The 23886-nt window shown below is 46.7% G+C and overlaps 1 protein-coding gene and 1 long non-coding RNA gene across 5 annotated transcripts in view; one reads left to right on the forward strand and one right to left on the reverse strand.

Moving 5' to 3' along the window:
• Positions 1-1781: 1781 nt before the first annotated feature.
• The window catches only part of LOC135114231 (uncharacterized), a 29237-nt gene continuing 7132 nt past the window's right edge, over positions 1782-23886 (forward strand). The window contains exons 1-52 of one of the 4 annotated variants that reach the window (XR_010275463.1): positions 1782-2179; positions 2973-3142; positions 3297-3481; positions 3601-3771; positions 5140-5277; positions 5648-5849; positions 6326-6388; positions 6682-6841; positions 7106-7178; positions 7577-7732; positions 8036-8200; positions 8458-8604; positions 8770-8932; positions 9054-9346; positions 9474-9656; positions 9783-9947; positions 10217-10371; positions 10499-10613; positions 10879-10982; positions 11063-11244; positions 11356-11493; positions 11723-11998; positions 12326-12477; positions 12652-12846; positions 12973-13069; positions 13448-13626; positions 13792-13997; positions 14083-14227; positions 14423-14676; positions 14852-14957; positions 15068-15258; positions 15386-15578; positions 15782-16048; positions 16223-16369; positions 16638-16805; positions 17321-17416; positions 17494-17639; positions 17921-18088; positions 18233-18374; positions 18638-18779; positions 19202-19359; positions 19639-19786; positions 20162-20370; positions 20567-20704; positions 21076-21150; positions 21235-21409; positions 21911-22098; positions 22395-22558; positions 22712-22926; positions 23204-23328; positions 23439-23549; positions 23729-23851. Coding sequence is in view for 2 of the 4 variants with exons in the window: in XM_064030019.1 (XP_063886089.1) it covers positions 3037-3142; positions 3297-3481; positions 3601-3771; positions 5140-5277; positions 5648-5849; positions 6326-6388; positions 6682-6841; positions 7106-7178; positions 7577-7732; positions 8036-8200; positions 8458-8604; positions 8770-8932; positions 9054-9346; positions 9474-9656; positions 9783-9947; positions 10217-10371; positions 10499-10613; positions 10879-10982; positions 11063-11244; positions 11356-11493; positions 11723-11998; positions 12326-12477; positions 12652-12846; positions 12973-13069; positions 13448-13626; positions 13792-13997; positions 14083-14227; positions 14423-14676; positions 14852-14957; positions 15068-15258; positions 15386-15578; positions 15782-16048; positions 16223-16369; positions 16638-16805; positions 17321-17416; positions 17494-17639; positions 17921-18088; positions 18233-18374; positions 18638-18779; positions 19202-19359; positions 19639-19786; positions 20162-20370; positions 20567-20704; positions 21076-21150; positions 21235-21409; positions 21911-22098; positions 22395-22558; positions 22712-22926; positions 23204-23328; positions 23439-23549; positions 23729-23851 (8163 nt within the window). In the remaining 2 variants the exon portion in view is untranslated. The remainder of the gene's footprint in view (positions 2180-2972; positions 3143-3296; positions 3482-3600; positions 3772-5139; positions 5278-5647; positions 5850-6325; positions 6389-6681; positions 6842-7105; positions 7179-7576; positions 7733-8035; positions 8201-8457; positions 8605-8769; positions 8933-9053; positions 9347-9473; positions 9657-9782; positions 9948-10216; positions 10372-10498; positions 10614-10878; positions 10983-11062; positions 11245-11355; positions 11494-11722; positions 11999-12325; positions 12478-12651; positions 12847-12972; positions 13070-13447; positions 13627-13791; positions 13998-14082; positions 14228-14422; positions 14677-14851; positions 14958-15067; positions 15259-15385; positions 15579-15781; positions 16049-16222; positions 16370-16637; positions 16806-17320; positions 17417-17493; positions 17640-17920; positions 18089-18232; positions 18375-18637; positions 18780-19201; positions 19360-19638; positions 19787-20161; positions 20371-20566; positions 20705-21075; positions 21151-21234; positions 21410-21910; positions 22099-22394; positions 22559-22711; positions 22927-23203; positions 23329-23438; positions 23550-23728; positions 23852-23886) is intronic. The other 3 variants (XR_010275462.1, XM_064030019.1, XM_064030021.1) reach the window with 3 other exon arrangements.
• LOC135114234 (uncharacterized) lies at positions 17458-23809 on the reverse strand. Its single transcript, XR_010275464.1, has 4 exons — positions 23690-23809; positions 23425-23567; positions 21171-21500; positions 17458-17680 (listed from the first exon to the last, which is right to left on the reverse strand). It is a non-coding gene; the product is annotated as an uncharacterized LOC135114234 (long non-coding RNA).

Consider the following 23886-nt stretch of genomic DNA (forward strand, 5'->3'; position numbering starts at 1 on the left):
GATATATAATAAAATATACACACTAGGCAGAATGCGATTATTACCGTCTGGAAGTAGCTGCTAACTCCGTGCTGTTTCTAATGACCGTCTGAAGCACTTTTGAAGCTCTCTGCAAGCCGGTGGTTTTGAGAGGTAATCACCACTCCTGTGCTGCTCGGGAGGATATTGGAGCTATGATATATTAATGTTTCTACTTCATGGGGTTAAGTTTTGCCCTGCATCTTGAAAATAATAGACATAAATATTTGCTGGTGTATACAGCAATGTATACCTACACTGCGCAGGCAAATGCAATGATGGGTACGGATAAAAGGTCTTTAGATAGTAATTACTATCCGTGAATATGATATCAACTCCTGGAAAAAGAAAAAAAAAGCTCTCTACTGGAGTTAATTATGTAAGTGTAGTATTATGCTTAATCGATGTTATCTTTCTGTCTTCATGTTTTGACAAGCAGGACTAAGTGGAATACAAGTCGTTTAGATAATAATGCTTGTCATGTCAAGGTGTCCTTTCCAGTTTTTATAGAAGGCGTATGTCAAAGTCCTCCTCATCGTCAACGCTTTCCAGATAATGTGGTGAATGAATAAAATTAATCCTCTTTGACTTGACTGATCAACATTGTTAAACCTAATTGGACAGCACACGAGAGAACAGTGACACGGTTAGGTATTTCCACCTCTAATTCAAACTTAAGTACTTCTAAAGTGGGGAGAAGAGGCTGTTTGAATTATTACATCATTACCTGTCAACTCTCAAAGTATATGTTCGCACGTCTTTCCCTTTAAACCTTGCGTGGGTGTAACGTGAGGCAGATTTTAACTATTCGAGTATCTTTCAAGTGCTTGCAGCTGATCCTCAACGATAAGATGAAACGGAAATGACTGTCCTCTCTCATTCTAGGGGCACGGAATGTGGACTCTGGCAAATTCTCTCTTTCAGCTGGTGTAATGTTTTTTTTATTTACTTTATTTGCTTATTTATTTAGCTTATCTATTTAGCTTAGATGCGGCAGAATCATTCATCCTTTGTCAAATTTGCTTAAAAACTCCAGCTAAAATGATTTAGTTTTTTTCTAATGTATTTATAAATGTATATGAATGTATGCATTTAAAGTCACACAATACTCAAGTCATAATGTATCCTACTAAAGAGAGTTATGTGGTAGCCACGCGATCTCAAGAGTGAGGCGGGCAGGTGTGATGTATTGGGAAACTTTAGGCTGTGGCGTTCAAGTAGTTTGAGGGAGGTGGCTCCCTGTGGTCTCGGCGGCGCCTGGCTGTTGCGTCACTGCCTTGACTCACCAGCTGGATCTAATGACTGGTGTATACTAGTCACGACTGAAAGTTATGAACTGTGGTGACTTCTTAATAGTGACGTAGTAACGATGTCCGTGTAAATGTACTCGAGACCAATACTTATTTTAATTTGTTTATTTAAGCTTGTTATAAATGTTTCATCATCACTGTTTTACTGTTTTGGTGGGGGAGATGAGGGCGTGAGTGGACATGTGGTAATAGGTTTCATTCTCCAGTCAGCGTGGCAGCTGTGCATCTCTTGACGGTAGCCTAGATGGCCATCGATGCTCTCGGCAGATAACACAAAGACTCCTTATCGTGCGATGAAGGACTGGGTTCACGTGCTGTATTTGTTTCGTGAACTCAAGCGTGCGTAGCTCGCATCAGTCGTCATGGCAACCTTACGCAGATGTGACAAGCACAACTGCACAGTGACCATTATTAACGATGGAATCAGCTACTCTCGCCCGCCAACCCGCAGTGTGCAGCTGTGCATGCCCGTGACGAGGCCAGCGGGCATCTGCATATAAAATGCTGGAGAACAATTAACCAACCATATGAGGCAGCCAAGGCCGAGCCTGTCCGGCGCCTGGCCACTTCGCTCCACTTGATCTTATCATTAATATCTGTGCCGGTAAGATCCATTCAGAGTAACATGGTGACCAGCGTCAGATGAACACGTCCAGTGTAAAGTGCGTCGAGACCGAGTTAACATGGGACTGTAGTTTGCAGCTCTAATTTGGTGATATAAAAGCTGAGGGAAGTTCCGTGGTGGTGTGGAACGCACTGACTGATGGTGAAAAGAAAAGATACGAAGAACACAGTGCAACGTGACGACTGAAAACCAACGATCTCACTTCAGGACGAAGGTTCCGCCCCTGGTGAGTGTCACTCTGTCCCTGCTGAAGGGAAGGCCACGCTCTCTTTATTCATTCAGTGATTAAAGGCGATAGTTGGACTGCCACCAGAAATTTATTGAAGGCGAAATAGTATAATTTATAAAAAGAATATATAAAAAAAAACGTGAGGAAAAGGTATTGTGATGTTAATTAAATACAAATATGTGAAAGCAGACAGAAATAAGGTTACAAATACAAAATATGAAAATGTTGCGTATACTTTCGCAGGGTCCACCATACTTGTGCTGAACGTTTAACTATAGTTCATGAGATGGGAGTTCTGCAAAGATCATTTTAAATAAAGAAAAAGAAAAATAGTTATGGCGGCACACTACGTCAAGGATGATTATCTGATAATTCTTATAAAAGAGGCCACGAGGTCATGAGGGCTGTCCGTGGTGGTGCGCGAGGGACACGACCTAATTGTGAAGGATGGGGTGATAGCAAACAGCCTTCAAGTGCATGAGTGCAATGTGACTATCTCATGACGACGCTTATATATATATATATATATATATATATATATATATATATATATATATATATATATATATATATATATATATATATATATATATATATATATATATATATATATATATATATATATATATATATATATATATGTGTGTGTGTGTGTGTGTGTGTGTGTGTGTGTGTGTGTGTGTGTGTGTGTGTGTGTGTGTGTGTGTGTGTGTGTAAAATTATGAAATATAATAAAAAAGAAAAGAAAAGTGGAATGTAGTGTTGGTAAGTCAATTTTTGCCGTCTGCAGCGTGAAGGAACACGAGCGGCGGTGGGCGGTGTGTGGGGGCGGCGGTGCTCCCAGGGTGCGAGCCATGAGTGCCAGGTTGCTCTCTGCTCCGCCTCGCCCATGTTTCCTATTTCTGCTGTTGTTGTGCCTGTTGCTGCCGACTCTCTGCGTCTCGACTGCCACGATCGCAAGTAAGTGCCCGCAACATTTCACTGTCACCGCTATCTAGTAACACTACCGTGTTGTGTTAGGTATTCATACTGAGCTTATGAGTCAAGGGTTGGGAATAGCGGGTGCATGGGTGGCTGAGACACAAAAGCACCAACCTGTGTCGTGTTTGCACAGCGGTGGTGGCGCAGGGCAACACGGTGGTGTTCCAGCACCGGGTGGAGGCGCTGCTGGACGAGAGGCAAGTGTACACGAGAGTAGAGGTTGTGGAAGTTTCGAGGACAAACAGCGACACTCTCCTGGTCCTCGCTTCCTACGATGACCGCGACGACTTGGCAACGATGGTGAGGCTCCCCAGCCTGGTACTTTGCCCGATGAATACTGTCCATGTATTAGTGAATTATAATAAGAGACAGGAAGCTTTGATGACAAACTTTCATATAATTCTGATCTGACAACGCACCTTCTGTTCCTGGTGGAGGCGTCTGATGGGACAGAAGCAAGGGCCGTGGCGGTGACAACTGTGGGTGGCCGCGTCACCTCGCTACTGCACCACGCCGAGGAGACGCCTGCCTCACTCAACTACAAGAGGGCCCTGGTCTCCCTCCTCACCCCCGCCCTCCACTCCCACCGCCTTGTCTACCACACTCAGGTCTCTCTCCTTGACTTGTAACCACATGCAAACAAGCAAGAAACTAATGAACATGACCAAATAATAGTACCAAAATAGTATCAAAATACCGTGAAATAACAAAGATAAGTACGGAAGGTGAAAAAGTAGACCCAAGGTATTTCAGAGAAGGGAACTTGATGTATTAAACTTCAAAAAGAGAATGGGAAGAATGTGAAAATAGCGTATTATTCAGCTGAAAAAGAAGGTGAGAGAGGAAATTACTTAAAATAATCAGATTCAACATTGTATTAGCACAGGGAAGATACTGTAGACTCTGAAATGCTGATTAGATAACTAAGGGGAAGGAAAAAAATGAATTTTATAGGCTATGCTTGTAAGGGTAAACTGGTTGACTGGTGTTAAAAATATGAATTTTTAGGAATGATTTCATTTTCTAATACCTTTTGACTGTGAGACATGATACGTGATGAATGTTTGTCAAGAATATATATAATATAAATCGTGGAATTAGGAAGAACGGGACGTTACGTATATTAAGAGTTAAAATGAGATGATGGATTTGACTATAGAGAGAGAGAGCTTTAACAGTGAACAGTCAGATTGCATAATGAATAAAAGAACACATATAAAAGTTATGAACGTATTGAAATAGGAAGTACAGAGAACAATATTGGGAAAATGTTTACGGTTTACTGTGTAGAAAAAAATAAAGAATAAGATGCATCTTACGAGTAGTGTGATAAAACAGATAATTTCATGCAAGATAATGAATACATGACACATAATTAGTACATGAAAATAAAGGAGAAAAGCAGATACTAGAAGACATACAAGAGTGTAATACGGATGAGGATGATAGGGGAGGGGGGTAATGGGTAATGGCTATACTTCATGCAGAGACTATTACGTGCAGGCCTGATGGGTTCTTGTAGCTTCCCTTATTTTCTTGTGTTCTTATGTAATGACGGTAATGAAGTACGTAAGAGTATCTAGTAAACCACGTACTATCACTAGTAAACAGTGTAATGGAGAACAGTAGCGACCACATCAAGAAGGAAGAATAAAGATAACTTTCTCATGACCATCTGTTATAGGAGCTCCCTAGACTATAGCAAGAAATAAAATTATGAAGATTATAATTACAATGATGCGAATGATGAATAGAATCAGTAATCAAGTTATTAGGCACCTTTAAAAGAAGAATACATACATTTATGAATGAGGATGATACTGGAAATAAGTAGGGACTGCCACATGTAGGCCTGATGGCTTCTTGCAACTTCCCTTACTTTTTCATGTTCTCGTATTTTTTTTTTTTTTTAATTATAATGGTGGTGGTGATGAATCTTACATTCGTACATGGCCTTGAGCAAACCTTTCCCTCAGAGCGGAGTGCTGGGAACGTGCGAGGTGCGGTACGAGCACGAGGAGTCACGCACGGTCACCTGGCTGGACATGACGCGCTGTTCCCACTTCACCTACGAGCAGGTCCTCAGTGCCCACAACCTGCCGCTCCTCCACCTGGTAGGCAGCCGCGGGTCCTGATGCTCCTTCCTCTTTTCTGTTCTGTAATATGAATGACTGAATTTACTGATAATTCAATCTGTCTGTGTCTGTCTCGTCTCTCACACACACCCAAGAAACAAAATTCGCTCAACACAAACATCAGTAAAAACAAGTAACAACCATGCAACATCACCGACAACAGTGACTACTACTACTATTACTACTACTACTGCTACTACTACTACTACTACTACTACTACAACTACTCTTTTTCTTATTTTTTTCGGGGACTAGCACCCTTTATTGTCATTCTCTGCCGCCTTGTTCGTCATGACCCACACGTGATATATATAGCACAAGATAGTAAAGGTACGGGTCTCTCCATCAGGCTGTGGAGCTCGAGGGCAGCAGCTCCACGTGTGACTACAGCTGGCGAGGCGCGGACAGGGACCTGCTGGAGGGCGTCCGCTGCACCGAGACTCTGCTGGTGGCGCCGCGCTACACACCCACCTCACAGCTCCTGAACATCACCCTCACTTCCTCCCTCACCCCACTCAACGCCTCTCTCCTTGAGCCGGAAGTGTTCGATTGTGAGTGGTGGCTTGTGTGTGTGTGTGTGTGTGTGTGTGTGTGTGTGTGTGTTTAGATTACAAACTGAAACCAGGAAACGTGTCAGTAGGAAAGATACAAGCCTCCCTACTTTACGATGGTGAAATGTACAAGAACCATATCCTCCTCACTCGTGCGTTGGAATGCCTAAGCGTTGTACTCGTATCTTCTCCACCCTTGCGGCGCGATGCAGAGGTTACATTCTTCTGCGTAAGATAGTATGGGTGACGCAAGACCACTAATGGTCCACGTGAAGTTGATTATCTAATTTATCACGTCAAGAGTGTTGTGGTTGCAATGCGTGTCTTTTGCTTGTTCTTGCCATAGTACTTCGATGCTGCGGCGGCTTCTATCAGTCAATTAGTCAATTTTGCTCGACATTGTCCTTGCATGAAGCAACTCTTTGGCGTTGACGGACACTTGGCGTGGTATATGAATGAAAATCTTCCCATTTCAGACATGCAAGGAGCCACCGAGACCACGGATCTGACCTTCCAGCTTGAGCCGCAGAAAGAAGCGCGTAAGTCTGACTGAGACGCCTTGCTACTACTTACTGTCTATTTATAAACAAAAATATTAGGACTGGAAAAAAAAAAAAATCCCGTGTGTCTGTTTGGCTGAGCGAAGGGAATGCTGGGTGGAATTTAAGGTTGTTTATATAATAGTTTGAATTTAACTAATCATAAATAGCATGGGGTGGGAAACTATGAGGCGCACGTGGCTTTATCCTCGCTGCGTGCTGAAACAAGTGGTGGCGCCTCAGGTAAAGGGTGTGATGGCTGAGACGGGGCGGTATCTTATCTCTCACCACAGAGGGCAATGTACTCCAGCTGATGGAGGAAGTGTGTTTCAGTGAGGGTGAGGAGCGTCTCACTGCCGAACTCCTGCAGAGGTTGTCATACTTGTCCTATGTCTTGGCGCGTTCCACCTCAGAACTGCCTGACCTCCCCGCCGTCTGCCCCGTCAACGTCAGGTAAATTACATGTATCAGCTATTAATTTTCTTGTTTTTGTTAATTTCCGAGATAAGAGAGCTGCTCATCGACAACTTTCATTTTCATATTTTTTGTCCCTTCATCCCTGCGTTATCTGGCACAGGCAGCTGCCTCCATGACCTCGTCTAGTCTGGTGCCTGCCGAGTACTTTTACTATACTGACCTCTTTTCTATTTTAGCTGTTTATTTTTATTGATTTGATTAATTTTTATTTATCTATTTATTTATTTATTTTCTGTTCAGGCGCGGCGTGGCGCTGGCAATGGCTGTGGTTGGAGGACCGCGAACTCTGCACTTTTTCGTGAAGCAGCTGGCGGTGAGTGTTACTCTTCCTGACAGTCTCGTGCATGCAAGGCAAGCAATCTATTCAGGCTATGAGTGTTCAATATACGCGGTTGAATAATTATCTGAGTTTACCAGAAGGCATCGCTGTGCTCAAGGGAGCGTAACGGTCCTTACGTTGTTTGATTTTAATTAATTAATTAATTAATTAATTAATTTTTTTTTTTTAGGGTAGTGACCCATGAACGCCCGCAGTGTCTTTCATGACGCTGATGGTAGGATTGTGCATTTCATAACATCACTTCTTGAAAGCCGGAGCCGTTCCCACCGACGGCTAGACTATGCAATGCAATAATAATTAAAAAAAAAAAAAAAAAACGTGAAGCCCACTATTTTGAGGGTTTTATGAAGTATTTTCTTTTCCTCCCACAGGAACTCTCGCGAGCTTCCAGGAATTTTAATTTTTCTGACGACGAGTACTTCTTCACGCTGGCCCTGCGCAACCTGGTGAACCCCGAGCACCACTCCAGTGAAGCCCTGCCCAGGGACTTCTTCCTCCGCAGAGAGAACCAAATCGTGTATGACGAGGCAAGTGGAAAAACCAAAGCTTTTGTCAGAATTTTCAATACTGTTCAATCTACACTGCTGGTCTATTTATATACAAAATTAATACAGATGTCAAGCATGCATCTGCTTCATGTCAAGATTAAATATGTTCACACACACACACACACACACACACACACACACACACACACACACACACACACACACACACACACACACACACACACGTAATTCACACACGTAATTCACACACATGCAAGTATGGTATTGGCGGGTGGACTGGAGGCTCCTGCTGGCCTTGACTGAGGTTTGTTGTATCCTCAGCTCGTGGACTATCTGCTGACGCAGACGCCACCTGCTGTGGCAGGTGTGGCTGTGCTACTGGAAGGCCTTTCCAAGGTGGCGCCGCAGCTGTTCCAGCGTCTGCTGCAAAAGAGTGGACCATTTTTGTTGCCCAGAGGCGCCTGTGAACGTGGTGACTATGCTGAGGTTTGTTGTGGTCATGTTTTTATTCAGCTGTTTCTCCTCAGTTAGCATATTTTTGTTATAAAAGACAAGTATTTATTTATTTATTTATTTATTTATTTTTTTTACCTAAAATCAGGAGCGTGCGAGATTCAGTAAACAGGTGCCAAGGGACGACATCTGAATACAAAGGGAATGTTCGTGTGGGATGTCTCTCATTCATTCTTCGTCTCAGTTCCTTTTCGTGTCTATATTATAGTTTCATGTGTGTCTGTGGTCAGGCGGTGCGGTTGCTGCGGAGTGTGAGCGGCCTCAGCACGCGGCCCCAGGACTACGTGACCTCCCTTGGACCGTGCTTCGCCACCGACAACGTGGACGTGATCGTCGCCGCCATGGACACACTCTCCACCGTCGACTGTGACATGCAGGTGAACATGTATGAGCGAAGGAATCAAAGTCGAACACTGTCCGTTAATATGATTGTTGTCACCATGGCTCAGGTCGTGAATGAAAGCAGGAGACTGGTCTGAGGTTAAGGTTTCATAGACGATTCATTGCTGGTGTAGGTTAACTGATTTCTTCGTGTACAATAGGGCGTGACTGAGCTGCAGAAGGTGGGCCTCGATAGTCCCTCTGACTCTGAAATTCGCATCGCAGCTTACCGCGGCCTGGTGCACTGCCTCCCCTCTCAGCCTGACCTCATCCAGACGGTGGCTAAGGCCCTCGACTCTTCGCACGACGACTTTTCCACACAAGGTTGGATTTTACTTTCATAAACATCCTTTAAGGTCTCTTAGGATTTCATAGTTGTCATGTACTATACACGATGCCAGGATGTCTAAGGACTTCCTGACATGAATCATCTCTTGCCCCTCAGTGGCTTCCTATGTGTGGAGTCACATTCAGTCGGTGATCTCATCCGACGACCCAAGCCTGCTGAGTCTGAAGGAGGTCCTGAGCGCCTCGGACCTGGTCACCGGCGTACCTGACCCGGTATGGTATGACCCCAGACGACATTCCCGCCACCTGGCCCACACCGTGCACCTGGACGCCCGCACCTCCGTGACAGTGACGGGCGACTTGGCGTGGGGCAGGTACTCGCCAGCACCGAGGGCAATATACCTCACTGTCGCTCTTCACCATGAGGGAGCAACGCATCAGTTTGCCCAGGTGCGTCTCTGAAGGTTACTGTCTATATGGTTTCCCTTGATAACATCACCGGCGCTCTCTTTTGTCTCCTGAAGTGTATTCACGTAGATGTGCAGCCTAACATTTGTCTCTTATTCGTGTCGTGAAGGTGATGTTGCGCGTGACTGGTGTGGAGGCCATGGTGCTGAGCGTCCCTTGGGTGGAGGAAATGCTTCACGCCGCCGGATCTGCCGCCTCGCAATTGTGGTCCATCGTGTCACGCATGGCGGGCAGCAAATCAAGGGACAAGAGGGATGTAACTCATAACCAGATCACTGAGTTCTTACAGCAGGTCAGTTTAGCACCGGCCATCAATTTTCATCATGAAAACGTGGTTAGCAGTATTCGTAAAAGATTTCATAATATGTGCACTAGAAATGTTAGCTATAGTGGTTCACACGTAGTTCACTGCTTACAGGTGATAACAAGAATACCGGCGGCATACAGGATTAAAGTTTCCACCGTTGAGTTGTACCTCCGCCTCCTGGACACTCACGCGCTCTACCTCCACCTCGAAGACCTTCGCTATTCCTCTCCGCTGGAAGCTCTGGCCACAAAGCTTCAGGCTCCGCTCAGGGCTGTGGTAAATATTCCTTGTTGGATCACATTTCCTTCCCACGTGTTGTCTAGAGTGTAACAAAGACTGATTGGTTAAGCTTGCTTTCCCGACAGTTTTCATAAGCAATCCCTCATTTTTAGCTGAAAACGAGAATTACCTTTTTTGTGACTTACACACTCCTGTCCTCAACGCGTCCTCTGTTCACATTTCACTCCACTCTACTCTGCATTCTGCCTCCCGTCTGTTTGCTTGCCTCCCCTCCCGACAGCCTCTAGTAGCGGCACCTTCCGCAGCTTGTGGCTCTGGCGCCGCTGCTGGACAACACGCTGACCCTGGCTACCTCCTCAGGAGTGCCCGTGGCCCTCGGGGTGCACGGGATGGCTGGCGTCAACGCCCGTTGCGATCACATCGCCCCGGTGGGGGGAGGAGTGTTTAACCTGGTGGCCAGGTGAGGCAATCCCGTTTCACACCTTCACGGAGCAACTCGTAATAATACATGTAGGTAGCATTACCTTCATTGCCAGAGCAGGGTGAGTAAGACTCAGATGTGTACAATGTGTTTTTCCTCACCTCAGTGGCGGCATGGTGCTGTGGGGCCGCGCAAACGTGGGCGGCGGGAGGGAGGCACCCCTTGTGAGCCACCTCCTTTGGACCCTCGATTTCCCCATCTCCGCCAGCTACCAGTATGAGGTCAAAGGCTTCACTAGCGTTATTACTTTGTCTCAGTGCATTCACCTAGACGAGCCTTCAAAGACTAAACCTGACGCTTAACAGGCGCATTACAAGTGATTTCCTAAGTAGAGATAATGGCGCAGAAAATGCATATTTAAACATACTTCATCATTTTTTGTCTTGTGATGTGTGTGTGTGTGTGTGTGTGTGTGTGTGTGTGTGTGTGTGTGTGTGTGTGTGTGAGTTAAGATATGACCATCTACTACTAATATTGTCTGCGCAGGGCGAAGGATTGCATGCCCACGTCCGGCTGCCGCGGAACTGGCCAGGCCACGTTTGGATGAACCGTCGAGACACGACACTGAACGGCACCCTTGCACCCGCCAAGTGAGTGAGCTTGATACATACACACACGAACACACTCTCCTCCCTGCACACGCAACATTCTAACGAGATTACATCCGCAGTACCTCACGGAGCTGCTGGGGGAGAGAGGAGGTGCTGGAGGTGTGTCTGGAGGCTCGAGACGGAGAGATGACGGGAGGGATGATGGGGCGCGGCGGCTGGCTGGCCCCTTACTTCCGCTCCCTGACGCTGCCCAGGCTGAATCCTGCAGAGCCCATCAACGTGACCTTCTCCTTCCCAAAAAGTACGTTGCGTTGTAATGTCACTTTGTCTCTGTAAACGCTAAATGAATATGCATGCTAAAAAATATTAATGTCATAAAGTGTTTATAAAGACTGCTTCCTCCTGGGTGCAGTCGGCGAGACGCGAATGAGGCAGATGGTGTTGGAGGCGGGTGGCCAGAGGTACAGTGGTGGCTTGGTGGTGCAAAACTCGCCCTTCCACTCCTTTACCGTCACGCTCAACACACCCTTACACGTGTATCTCTTCAAAGGTGAGTGACGCCTCCCTCCACCATTCGTAACCAACAGACCAAGAAGAGTGCCAGACTGGATTAAGATGATATCCATTTATTGCAGCTTTCTGACAACCTATGTAAACTATAATCCTAATTTCATAGCAGCATTTTATACAGTGCCACTAAGGTGGAAGAGAACACTGAACACACACACACACACACACACACACACACACACTAACAATCGCAAGTGCTGTCGCGACAGGTTTGGCGGGCACGCGAGAGAGAGTCACGCAGGTCGCCAGTCTGGAGGCAAGCATGGACCAGGACCGCTATGGCCTCCGCCTGCAACTGTCCACACCTCAGTTGGTGCGGCAGAAAGTGTGGAGTCCATCGGTCTTCATCACGACGCCAGCGGGAGGGGAGGAAGAGGCGGTGCGTGTGTACTTCTCAGTGAAAGATGAGACGGACGGTTTCCAGTCAGATTTCATTTTCCAGACGCTGGGGCCGCTGTTGTCCTATTTGAAGCTGGAGGCCTCAAGTATGTCCTTTTTTATCCATCAGGGAAGAACTGGGGTAGTATGACTTTATCCCTGAAATGTTGTGTCATAAGAAGCACATCACCTTGGGCCATATTCCTAAGCGCTTCAGCATCTTATCTCGTAACAGATTCTAGTGGAAGTTCTTGTGATTTTCAATGTTTTTCTTTTTTTTTTTCATGACAGCAGTCATAGTTTAACAAATAATCTGCATCAATAATAGAAAAAAAAAGACCCATAAGAAGGCAACCAGTCATCTCTGCGCCCTTTGCAAATAGTCCTTGTGAGGAAACAATACAAAGTCTGACAGTATTCTTTGGTGATGACAGGCCAGATCGTGGGAACGGTGGATGGGACTGACGGCTCGTTAAAGATACTAGAGATCAGATCACTGGAGGTCACGTCGTCATCCCTCTTCAGTATGGGGTTGAGTGGACGCGTGCACTTGGCGGGGTCAACACACGGCGAGGGGCACTTCAAGGTAAGGGGAATGGCAGTAAAGATCTTCTACAACGTTGATATTGGTAACGGTTTTCTAGTGTGTTTCAACATCGGTACAGGGACTCCAATTCTTTGCTTGCAAAGAATTAAAAAATCTACATTTCTACAACATGTCCCTAACCTTTTAAAGAGAAGCCTTCCTCTTTCCCGGCAGGTGAGATGGGCAGGTGACGCCAATCAGTTTGAGTTCAGCGTGGCACTGACTCCAGCGGTCACCTTCCTGGGAATATCGCAATTCGAAGCAGGGGGCACGAGAGGCACCTCCCTCAGAGTATCCTTCAGTGCTCTCCACAACAGCATTCAGGCTCCCATGGGAGGTAGTCTGGCCCTCCTGCTGGACACGAGCACAGTATGTACATGCAATGTTTTTTTTTTCTCTCTCTCTCGCCCTAGAAATTTGATGACAAAAGATCTCTCAGAATCCTAAAGAATAACTTGCTTTCTGAGCTCTTAACAACCGCCAACCATTCCTCAGGTGGAGCTGGACATCAGCCTCGCCTTGGCTCACCTCGCACGGATCAATTTTTCTCATAAGTACAAGGGACCGCTCAACCTCCGCACTGCAATGGCCGGTATTCACACTTCAAATTATAAGCTTTTACGTAAAAGCTCTTTTGCTGTAACACCAATCTGTGAACTGACCTTGTTTGGCAGTGTATAGTATATATATATATATATATATATATATATATATATATATATATATATATATATATATATATATATATATATATATATATATATATATATATATATATATATATATATATATATATATATATATATATATATATATATATATATATATATATATATTACTGGAACTACTAACATTTAAATATGAATTACTCTATGATAAAAAGATTTCCACATGTACTTGTTCATTGTGTGAAATCCATATTTCTCACCTCCGACACCCATCCGCCCTTTGCTGCGGCTGTGGCGAGCAGTACGGTCCGAATCCATCGGCATGGCCTGGTCGGCAGGCCATGAACTACTGGTGCAGCCCGGCACCCTGCGGCATGAATTCAACGTGTCATGGTCGGAAGAACCATCAGACACTGTGTCCTCCGTGGTGTACTATACAGCTGCTTCAGACAACTCCCTCTCTCATTCCTTCAGGGCTCAGGTTGGTCTGCAGGGAGGTAGCACGAGCAACGTTTGCCAAATGATAAAGACACGCGATAAGATCAATGTTTTTCTTTAGTTTAAGGAATGTATCACAGTAAGGTGGAAGTGACTAGTACATATGTATATCAAAATATTTTGACCTATTTGCGATGGGGCGAGCCAGGTGGTGTATCCAGGCCAGCTGGTTGAGGTGGAGCAGACCCTGGAGGAGGTGCTGCACGGGACGTATAAGAGTAAGCTGCTAGCAAGGATGGACCCAGGCCGGACCCTGAATTCTGAGACCATCCTCATAACCAGGATCAAGGAACATGCCCTTTCTTACGGCTTCTCCAACACCCTCAGACTAGACACCTGGGCCACGCCGCTCAGGTGAGGGGCAGTTTAAGAGTCTGTGAAGAAGAATAGTTGTAAAGCGACTTGATCTTGTGTGACTCGTGTCCCTCTCTCATGGCAGCTTGGTGGGCGCCTTCAACTGTGTCCCCACCACGTGCTCGGTAATGTTCACCGTAGATCGGTCCGGGGATCAACTTTTGGACCTGAAAGTGAAGCGCAACTCAGCGGCAGGCGTGTCCCGCACCAACGCCCACATCATAATTATGGTAAGGAGGCATCTTTTAACTTTCACAGTTTACAGAACCTCATGTACCTCTTGCACATGATTTATTTCCACTTAATTACTTCAGTAGTCTTCGTTATGCCCATGCACTTGCTTTTCACAATTCTCATACATGAGGCGAAATATTCAATGCCGGGATGGTCGAGGCAGCGGCCTAGCTCTTTCCTCTCCTTGACAGCAATGGCTCAACGGCACCATATCGCTGGACGCGGTTCAGAAGATTGGATACTACGACTTCAAGTGCCGAATGGCGTTGTGGGCGTGGCAGAGAGTTATAAACGGACGTGCTCAGATAAATTTGTTGTCTACTGACGCGGTGGTGTCGGAGGCGTTGCTGCTAGAGCTACAAGAAGATGGAAAACCTGGTCTTCCGACTCACTCGTACAATGGCACACTGAGACTTGATCAGGCCGCCAGGACGCTCTTCATCAGGTCAGTGGTGATGACGATGACAGTGTCCAGTAGTCATGCTCACAGATGCTGCCTTGGTGAGTACGAATATTATTGTGTTATAGCCAAATAAAATTGTGGAGATATGCTGTGTGAAGAAAATCAGCTTCCTCAATATGAAGTTTCTGTTGCGAGCTGAAAAAATGGTGTGTGGCAGGCAGGAAGTGTGGCCAGTGGTGGGGGGCGCCCAGCAGCCGCCTTGGCAAGTGCTGGTCGAGGGAGGCATCGGGGACGCTCTGCTCAACAGCTATCACTTTGCTAAGGTAACATCAGAACAGCCACTGGTGTCCACCACTCAGGATCATCTCTGCATCAGAGACACACAGAATGCAGGTCAGTGTGTCACATTTTGCTCACGATCGTACCGTCACAGGGACTACTGAGGACGCCGGTGGGCCAACTGTACTCTGCAAACGGTGAGGCTCACACCGCGCTGGTGGGGCAGGAGTCCGTGGAGGCGACGGTGATGCTCTCCGCCGCGCAGGACGCCCACGTCCACTACCTCTTGGCCTGGGAGATGGACTTGCAGACTCACAACACAACTAATAGTACTACAAACTCCAAGTCTGTGGCCATATGTATATTTTTTTTTTTTTTCATAACTTGGAAATTTATAACAAAATTTTATATCAAGTGTTAAATTCGGCATTCTTCACTTTCATCTTGTATCTATGTTTCTTATTTATTGCAGGCAAGAGGCCGACACAGGGGAGGAGACAGCGGTGGAGGAGGCCACAAAGAACACGGTGGTGATGAGTCTGGAGAGCTTCGGAAGGCTTAAAACACCACCCACAGGGGAGCTGGAGCTCAGGGTGGACTGCAAAAGAAAGCTCCTTCCTCCTGCTGACGGCACGGGCCTCGCAATAAACAGGGTTGATACGGATGTAAGTGTTACTGATTCGTCTTGCTTGAGCTTCTTAGAAGTTTATCTATTACTGATGAAATGAAGCATTGTGATTTTTCTTTATTGCAATGACCTTACAGACATCTAGCCCGGGAGCAGATGACTGTCATTACGCAGATGACTGTATCACATAAGTCATCATGCATAACAAACACAATCAGGCAGGCATGATGACATCTGTAGGTCCGTCTGACTCTGGTGGAGCAGCGGTGGGAGGTTGGCGGCACGCAGGGCAGTCTTAGCTGGACGGCGAACATGTACTCGCTCAACGGGCGCACCTGGCTCACGCAGGGACAACGCTCCATTGGATTAGTGTCGTTTGGAGCTGCCAAAAACCAAAGCCTGAAGAGCTCCCACATCCTGAGCCTGATGGATCCAGGGCAGGCTTGGGGACGCCTCGTGCTGGGGCTGGAAACTGAACACCTGGGGTCCTTTCCTCACAGCTTTCAGGTATGTTGTCATGAGCTGAACTGCATCCTTCTGGACAATCAGTTCTCACTCATTGTGTAGTTTAATGGTGAACACAAACTGCATTGCTCAATCTCAGGTAACAGTTCGCTTGATAAGGAAGTGAACACAAGAGTTGCTCCGTCATAATGTCAAAGAAAAGTATATCTTCCCCAGAGTTCAGCGGGCCTCAAGCTGGGCGTGGGGAACGCTGAGGCGGGTCAGGCGCTGGCCCTCGTGCTCTGGACTCCTGCCGAGGCCGCAGTCAATCTTGCCCTCACCACTTTCCTTGCTGCACTCCCCGGAGGAAACTTGTATTTAAAGGTGAGAGAGAGAGAGAGAGAGAGAGAGAGAGAGAGAGAGAGAGAGAGAGAGAGAGAGAGAGAGAGAGAGAGAGAGAGAGAGAGAGAGAGAGAGAGAGAGAGAGAGAGAGAGAGAGAGAGAGAGAGAGAGAGAGAGAGAGAGAGAGAGAGAGAGAGAGAGAGTCCATTTGGTTAAATAAATCATGCCCAACGCAAGATTTGTCCGCTGCAATATTTACACCAATGCGGAACTCAGCGAGTGAGGTGACAATGGTGACATGCACATACAGATGTGGGGATCAGGATTCGAGGGGCACGCGGCCTGGGCAGACGTGAAGGGTGGCGGGGGTGTCAAATGGGACCGCGGGGGACGAGACCTGGAGGTGGCGTTGAAGTATGAACACCCCGGGGCGGCCCTGCACGTCCTGGAGACCACTCTATCCTTCAGCGTGTCCCAGGTGAGTACAGATGGCAGGCAGGTCAGCGCGAGACAATGGAGGCGCCAACAGAAGAAAAAGAAGTTGGCAGGAAAGTTTAAGCTGAAGTAGGAGTCTTATGTATGCATTCCCTTACATCCTGGCTTCAGGTTTTTCGTTTGGAGAGTGTATAGTCGAAAACCTAAGGTAAGCTAATAGTATTTCTCTCTGAGCATGAATTTTCCTACCAGTATTTATATTCATTTAAATCATTTGTATCCATTGCGACATTTAAGTGCTTACATCTTATATATATATATATATATATATATATATATATATATATATATATATATATATATATATATATATATATATATATATATATATATATATATATATATATCAACAACATATACTATGTGGATATCCTAAAATAAATTTTACACATGTAGCCTATCCCAGTCATGTCCAACACAAGATTTGTCCGCTGCAGTATTTACACCAATGCGGTGTACACCAAATTTTACACCAAAATAATTTTCTCTCGCATACAGCCCCTTTACCCACCCCTGACCCTGGTGATGGCTGTGGGGTTCAACCTGAACGGCGCCTATCAACTCGCTGTCAACGCGGAATGTCGCTCGGGGCAGGTAAGGGTGAGGCGAGCTCCATTAAAGTTACTATCAACGTGACGAACGACAAAACGCTTGAACGGAACTTTTTATAGGAGAACTACCTGGTGACGGTAGCCATGCAGCATCCTGGAGGGAGCAGCGGCCTGCGTCTTCTGGTGCGGAAGGTCGGCATCACCTACGGCTCCCTTCTGGCTTGTTTCCTCAACGACTTCGCCATGCAGATCACCGGAGCTTACACGTACGTGGCAGTCCTCCTCTCAGCGATTATGAAAACACTCTCTGGAATTGAGTTTTGACTGTATATTTTTAAGTAATAGGGGAACTGGCCTAGGGCTACAAAACATAAAAAAAAAGGGCAATTGAGGTGCCAGTCCCTAAAAGTAAAGGGCCATGAAGATTATCCAAAACTGGAGGAGAAATGTCTTGATAATTCCCTGCGTAATAATACTGATAATTAGCGTTCAATTACTGCCAAACATAGTGCTTCATTTTGCTTCTTGGGTTATTCGCACCACGAAGGGCACGGGACGCGGAGCAGGAGATGCTAGCCACCATCAAAACCTCGCTGCTGCCGGAGCCTAACGGCTACACCCTCAAGCTGGTGAAGAAGATGCTCATGCAGAGTATCGAGCTGCTGGCCTTCCTCGCTCAGGGCGGCGCGCAACCGGACTGGGTCTACGGCTACAGGTAGTAAACAGAAAACGGGCGGATTGCCAAAATGAAGGAATCCAAATGGCTATCACAATGCTCTCTTCTTGCCTTTTGTCTGTAACGCTATCAGAATGTGTCTGTAACGTTGCCACAATGCTCTCTCCTTCCTTCGTGTCACAGAGTGGTGGGGCAGATTAAGAGGGACATCAAGGGGCGGCTGAGGACGATGGTGGCCGAGGACACCCTCACCCACCACATCCTGCAGACGTTGGTGGAGGAGTACAAGTTCTTCCAACTGTTTGTCAACAATCACTTCGATGAGGCACGTGCTACACACACACACACACACACACACACACACACACACACACACACACACACACACACACACACACATACACACACACACTTAGATGTCTTCATTAATTCACGTTCTATAGGTAACATGACTCAATGGTAAGACTTGAGGCAGTTTCGTGAGTGTCGCTTAAGTCACTCACTCACTCTATTGGTAGTGCAAGAATGTAACTCGATAACACGACAAATTATGGCAAACACGTATAACCTTCCCTTTTCTACCGTCAGATGGAGCTGGAAATGAAGTTCTTGGAGTTCTGGCCAACAACGAAGGTATCTGGCACGCTGCGGAAGGGGAAGGACACCCAGCTGTCCCTCACCGTCACTACGCCCACCCTCAAACACCTGCTGGAGGGACGCATCTTGTTCAGTGAGACTCGCCGGCTGCTTTTTGATGACACCATAACTTGCTTTCAACTTTCATAGCGATATCTAAGTTACATTTTTCCCGTCTTCCAAGAATCTTCTTCAGATATCCCTGTCCACTGCGTCTTCTCTTGGTATTTGTTGTTCCGTTTCAAGTATATCGATGCATTACCTTTTCTCTCCCTCTCGAGGTGTCCTCCAGGCCCTTTCGATAGTCTTCATGTTCTCTTCTTGGACCGACTACTTCGTGTATTGATAGTTCAGTAACTCACAACACTGCCGGTGAAGAAGAACACTCCAAATCACACGTTTACGAACGGGCATTTCCAGACTAGTGGCGGTGATATCATGGAAGTATTCCTGTTTCTCTCTCTAATGAAGTTTTTTCCCCTTTATCCGCTCGTTCACCGCGGGTGGTGTGGCCAGGCAGTGGTGAGTGGCAGTCAGCCCACAGCGGATCCCTGGCGTACACACAGCGGGACAAAGGGGGACGCGTCGTGCCCCTCAAGGTGGAGCTGGAAGCCATCAAATGGAACAGCAACAAACAGAAATACAACCTGTTATTCCAATGTTCGCCTCCTCAGGTAAGGATTGGCCACAGAAGGACTTTGGTAACTTTTCCTTCGCCGTTTACCTAATCAGGGGTTGGCGCAGTGTACGAGTCTCTTCCAGTTGTATCTGTTCCTTGTATCTTCTCTTCCTCTATGACTCCCATTTTTTGCTGTTATACCGCAATTCCATCCTTTCATCTCACTCTCTGTCTTCTCGATCTTCTACTGATAATCAAATATGCAATACACTCAAATGAAAACACACTCATTGTTTATCTTGAAGTTCGCGTATCAAAGTCCATATATACACAGGTGCACGTGGCCAAGGAACTGCCATTCGCCCCTGACCACAGCCTGGGAGACGTGCAGTATCCCTTGGAGCAGCCCCCTCGAGCCTCAGCCATCACTAGTTTCCAGGCCACACTGGAGGTGATGCGGGACCCCACCTACAACCAGTACAGTGAGTCACCTCGCCTTGATTGCTTTCACTATCAAATATTTAAAAATTCTATCACATCTCATCTGGTCATTGTAGGAGTCTCTTGTGAAATGGCTGAATTAAGAGTTTCATGCATCGTCTCAATTCATTAAACGTTTCAGTATCTTAAAATCATATCAATTTTTTAACAGGCTGTAGTGGAGGCTAATGGGGGTTTTAAGAGCGCTTTCTTATTTCTAGTGATAATTTAACAGAGAGTGCGTTTCTAGTAATAGTTCAACAAGGATTCTATACTGCCAATACGAAAAAACACACATGAAAACCTGACTCATTATATCTGCAGCCTTTGAAAATAATCCTAAACAGAGTCTAAAATGTTTGTTTCCTCCATTGCAGAGGTGACGTGGGAGACAGACGAGACAGTGAGCTACGGCAAGGTGGTGATGGCCAGGAACCCTCACGGCGGCAATGGCCTCGTGCAGTACCGGCGCCACGTGAAGGGCATCCCCAAGTCTGAGATCGAGTACCTGCTGGAGGGGAACTACCGCCGCGTGGCCAATGAAGTCATGTTCTCCTGTACCCTTGACCAGTCTTCCATCGGCAGGGTACGTGACGTGGCTATACACACACACACACACACACACACACACACACACACACACACACACACACACACACACACACACACACACACACACACACTTTGCTAAAGGGACTACCGCGTGTAGGCCTGATGGTTTCCTGCAGCTTTCCTTGTTTCCTCATGTTCTTATGCATTACACCTCCTGCATCTGTCCCTAGCCGCGTGCCATCAACTTCCTACACTCTGAGGGCGAGGGCTACACGGAGCTGCTCCTTGACCTGTTCGCGGAGGAAAGTGACCAGGTGATCCTTGTCATCATGAACCTCCCTGAACACTTCAGGTTTAGAATTGGACAGGTAAGGAAGTCCACTCTCATCTGCTTCGTGAAATTGGTAGAAGATAAACATATGCTGGTGTTTAAAGTGCCAGAAGTTATTATTATTTTTTTGTGTGGGGGAGGGGAGGCACTGGTCGGGGGCAATAAAAAGAGCAAAAAACGAAAGACCCAATGAGGTGCCAGTTCCTAAGGAAGGTCAAAAAGGATCATCTAAAATTGGAGAATAAATGTCTTGAAGTCTCCCTCTTGAAAAAGTGCGTATCATAGGAAGGAGGTGATACAGAGGCAGGCAGCGAGTTCCAGAGTTTACCAGAAAAAAGGGGTGATTGACTGAGAGGAGTTGATAAGACATCGCAAGTTCTCAGGTACTAATTGCATTGTGTTTGGCAGTACGGGAACACCTTCCTGCTCCTAGGATATCAAAGCGACATAGATGACGAGGGGGCCATCGTTTATAAAGTGCAGGTAAGAAGTCTGAGACATACCTGTTATGATGATGTGAGGTGACAAAGGTGTGTGCGAGAGTCTATAATGGAGACACGCCTGCAGGCTCAGAACTCCGGGCGTACAGTGGAGATGTGGAGTGGGAGCGCAGAGGAGGACGCCAGGAAGTGTATGATGGCCGGTGTGATGCTAGAGACTCCCACGCTGGCGCCCACACACAACATGCTCAAGTTGTGTCCCACCAATGGCCCTTATGTGATGGTGCAGACGCTGGGTGTAGGTAGGTACTGACACATAACTTGAATTTGTTCGTCCGACAGCTTATTATAATTTGCGGGATAATTTACGCGTGTGCTTGTCAGCGTGTTTGTCTGTCGAGAATTGAAGATGTGAGAATGAAACTAGCCCTTATTCTCAAACGTTTCAGCTTCTTATCTCCAATATTTTAGCAGGCATTCGTGGAAATCAGTGGTGTTTTGAAAAGTGTTCTAATGATTTTAATGGTCGTTTGAGAAAGATTCTGCATTAAAAATAAAAAAAATCTTATGAGAACCTAACTAATCATCTATGACCGAACATAGAATTTATGGACACACACACACACACACACACACACACACACACACACACACACACACACACACACACACACACACACACACACACACACACACACACACACACACTCACACACACACACACACACACACACACACACACACACACACACACACACACACACACACACATTAATATAACATTTCTTCTTGTCTTGCCGCAGAGGAACACGAGGGTCCCTATCTGAAGGTGGGCCAGATCTCCGGTCCCGGGGGTCTGGGTCTGCAGGTGGGCACCGGAAGACTGCGGCCACTGGACACTCCTCCGGCGCTCACCCTCACGGCCAATGTTCAGAAGGAGGTGCTAGAGGTGCTCACTGACTGGCAGGTGCCGTCACTCTCGCGCCTGGAGGTGGGTCGCGCAGATACATTTGTCATGTTGCTATATGCTGGTCTCTTCCTCATGAAAACGTGCCGCTTGTTTTACGTAATGTACGCTCTTATTTCAAGCAAAGTCTTCACAAAGACAAATATACGTGATACAAATTATCAAAAAAAAAAAAAAATCTGAGCAAACTGAGTCACGTATACGCATATCTATGTAAACATCAGCTGTTTGTTCGCCACCGTCAGCCGACTAAAGCTAGGTAAGTATACTCGTACGCGGGGTTGGGCAATCTGGGCAGCAAGACACTCTCCTTCCCTCAGTCAGAGTTCGCTTCTCGCGGGACCTCCGTGGTGGAAGCGCTCTGGGACTTCGGCTACCCCACAGTGATGGTTGAAGGCGGCCTCTACCTTACCCCGCTCATCAGCGACACAGAGGACCTGATCCACCAGACGTTTAACTTTACCCGCTCCACTTCTTTACAATTGTAAGTTCTCGCCGTAACAAATGATTTAGCTCATACTCGTACATACATTCTCCTAACCACGATTGACCATAATTACCATGACCAATATTTGTCATTATGATAAAATGTTCTGTGAAGAGAAATAAAATGTCTTAATTAGTTTCTTCGTCGCAGGTGGACGAAGTTGGTGGGCGATGTCTCCAGCAAGGGTGGAGGTCTGTTCCACGAGGTGAGCAGAGCCGTGGTGCGGCACGCTGAAGCTATGGTGGATACCTGCGTGGCGGCAGCGCACTCTGCCTTCTCCACACTGAAGGGCTCGGTAGAGAACGTCGCCACGACCACAGTCACCTTGCTGCAGAACGCTACTACAGATGCAATAAATACATTCAGTAAGGTTCCTGCTCTCTCGGTGCACCAGTACACTGGGCAAGCGTGTCGCGTCACACATCCTATTCCATTACGGTCAACCAGTACTACACAAAGTACACTTGTACTTAACAAGTAACGCAGTACACTACGAGTGTACCAGTTTTTAGATCCCACACTCACTACTTTCTGGAGCGAGACAAACATTAGGTGGTTGCAGTAAACGTTACCACTCGTGTATAAAATCTGGTCTTTAAAGAAATAAGGAAGCAGTACGCAATGCCATGCACGATGTTGCAGGTGCAGCCGAGGAGCGAGTGGTGGGGGCGGTGAGCGGCGTGACGGCCAGGCTGCAGCACCATCTGGGGCCGCCCCTCACACGGGTGCACGCCACCCTGGCAGCCCTCACCTACAACGACGACCAGGTGAGTGTCTTCTCTCCCTTGATTGAGGTCACGGTTATCAGTGATGCGAAGCATACTACTCACTTACGAGTATATGTACTTAAGAAGAGCCCTTACCTGTGTACCTCCAGAGCCTGTACGCCCTGGTGTCGAGGGCCATGGGCGCCGTGCGTAGAAGGATTGGGCGGCGTGAGGGCGTGCGGGGTTATGTGACCGACCAACTGCTCACCAGGGCGGAGAAGGTGAGTCTTCAGTTGGCACTGAGGAACAATGGACAATACCGAGTCATTCGTCAATTATTCCATAACCAGATAAAGAAGTGTTCATCAACTTTCTTACTCCTGTATTAATTAGTGTCAGATGCACTGAGGAGATGCTCTACCTTTCTTCAGTGATGGTGACAGTGTGCTCTCTGTAACAGGTTGTAGTCGAAAACGCCTACTGGGAAGGGCTGCGGGACAAGGGCAGCGCACTCCTCCGGCACCTGCAGAACGTAACAACCATCAGCATTGCCATGCCGCACCAGACAGCGCTCATGATCAGGGTCAGGAAAAGCATACAGTGAGATTTAACAAATTA

The sequence above is a fragment of the Scylla paramamosain genome, chromosome 27 (genome assembly GCF_035594125.1).
Source record: "Scylla paramamosain isolate STU-SP2022 chromosome 27, ASM3559412v1, whole genome shotgun sequence".
NCBI lineage: Eukaryota > Metazoa > Arthropoda > Malacostraca > Decapoda > Portunidae > Scylla > Scylla paramamosain.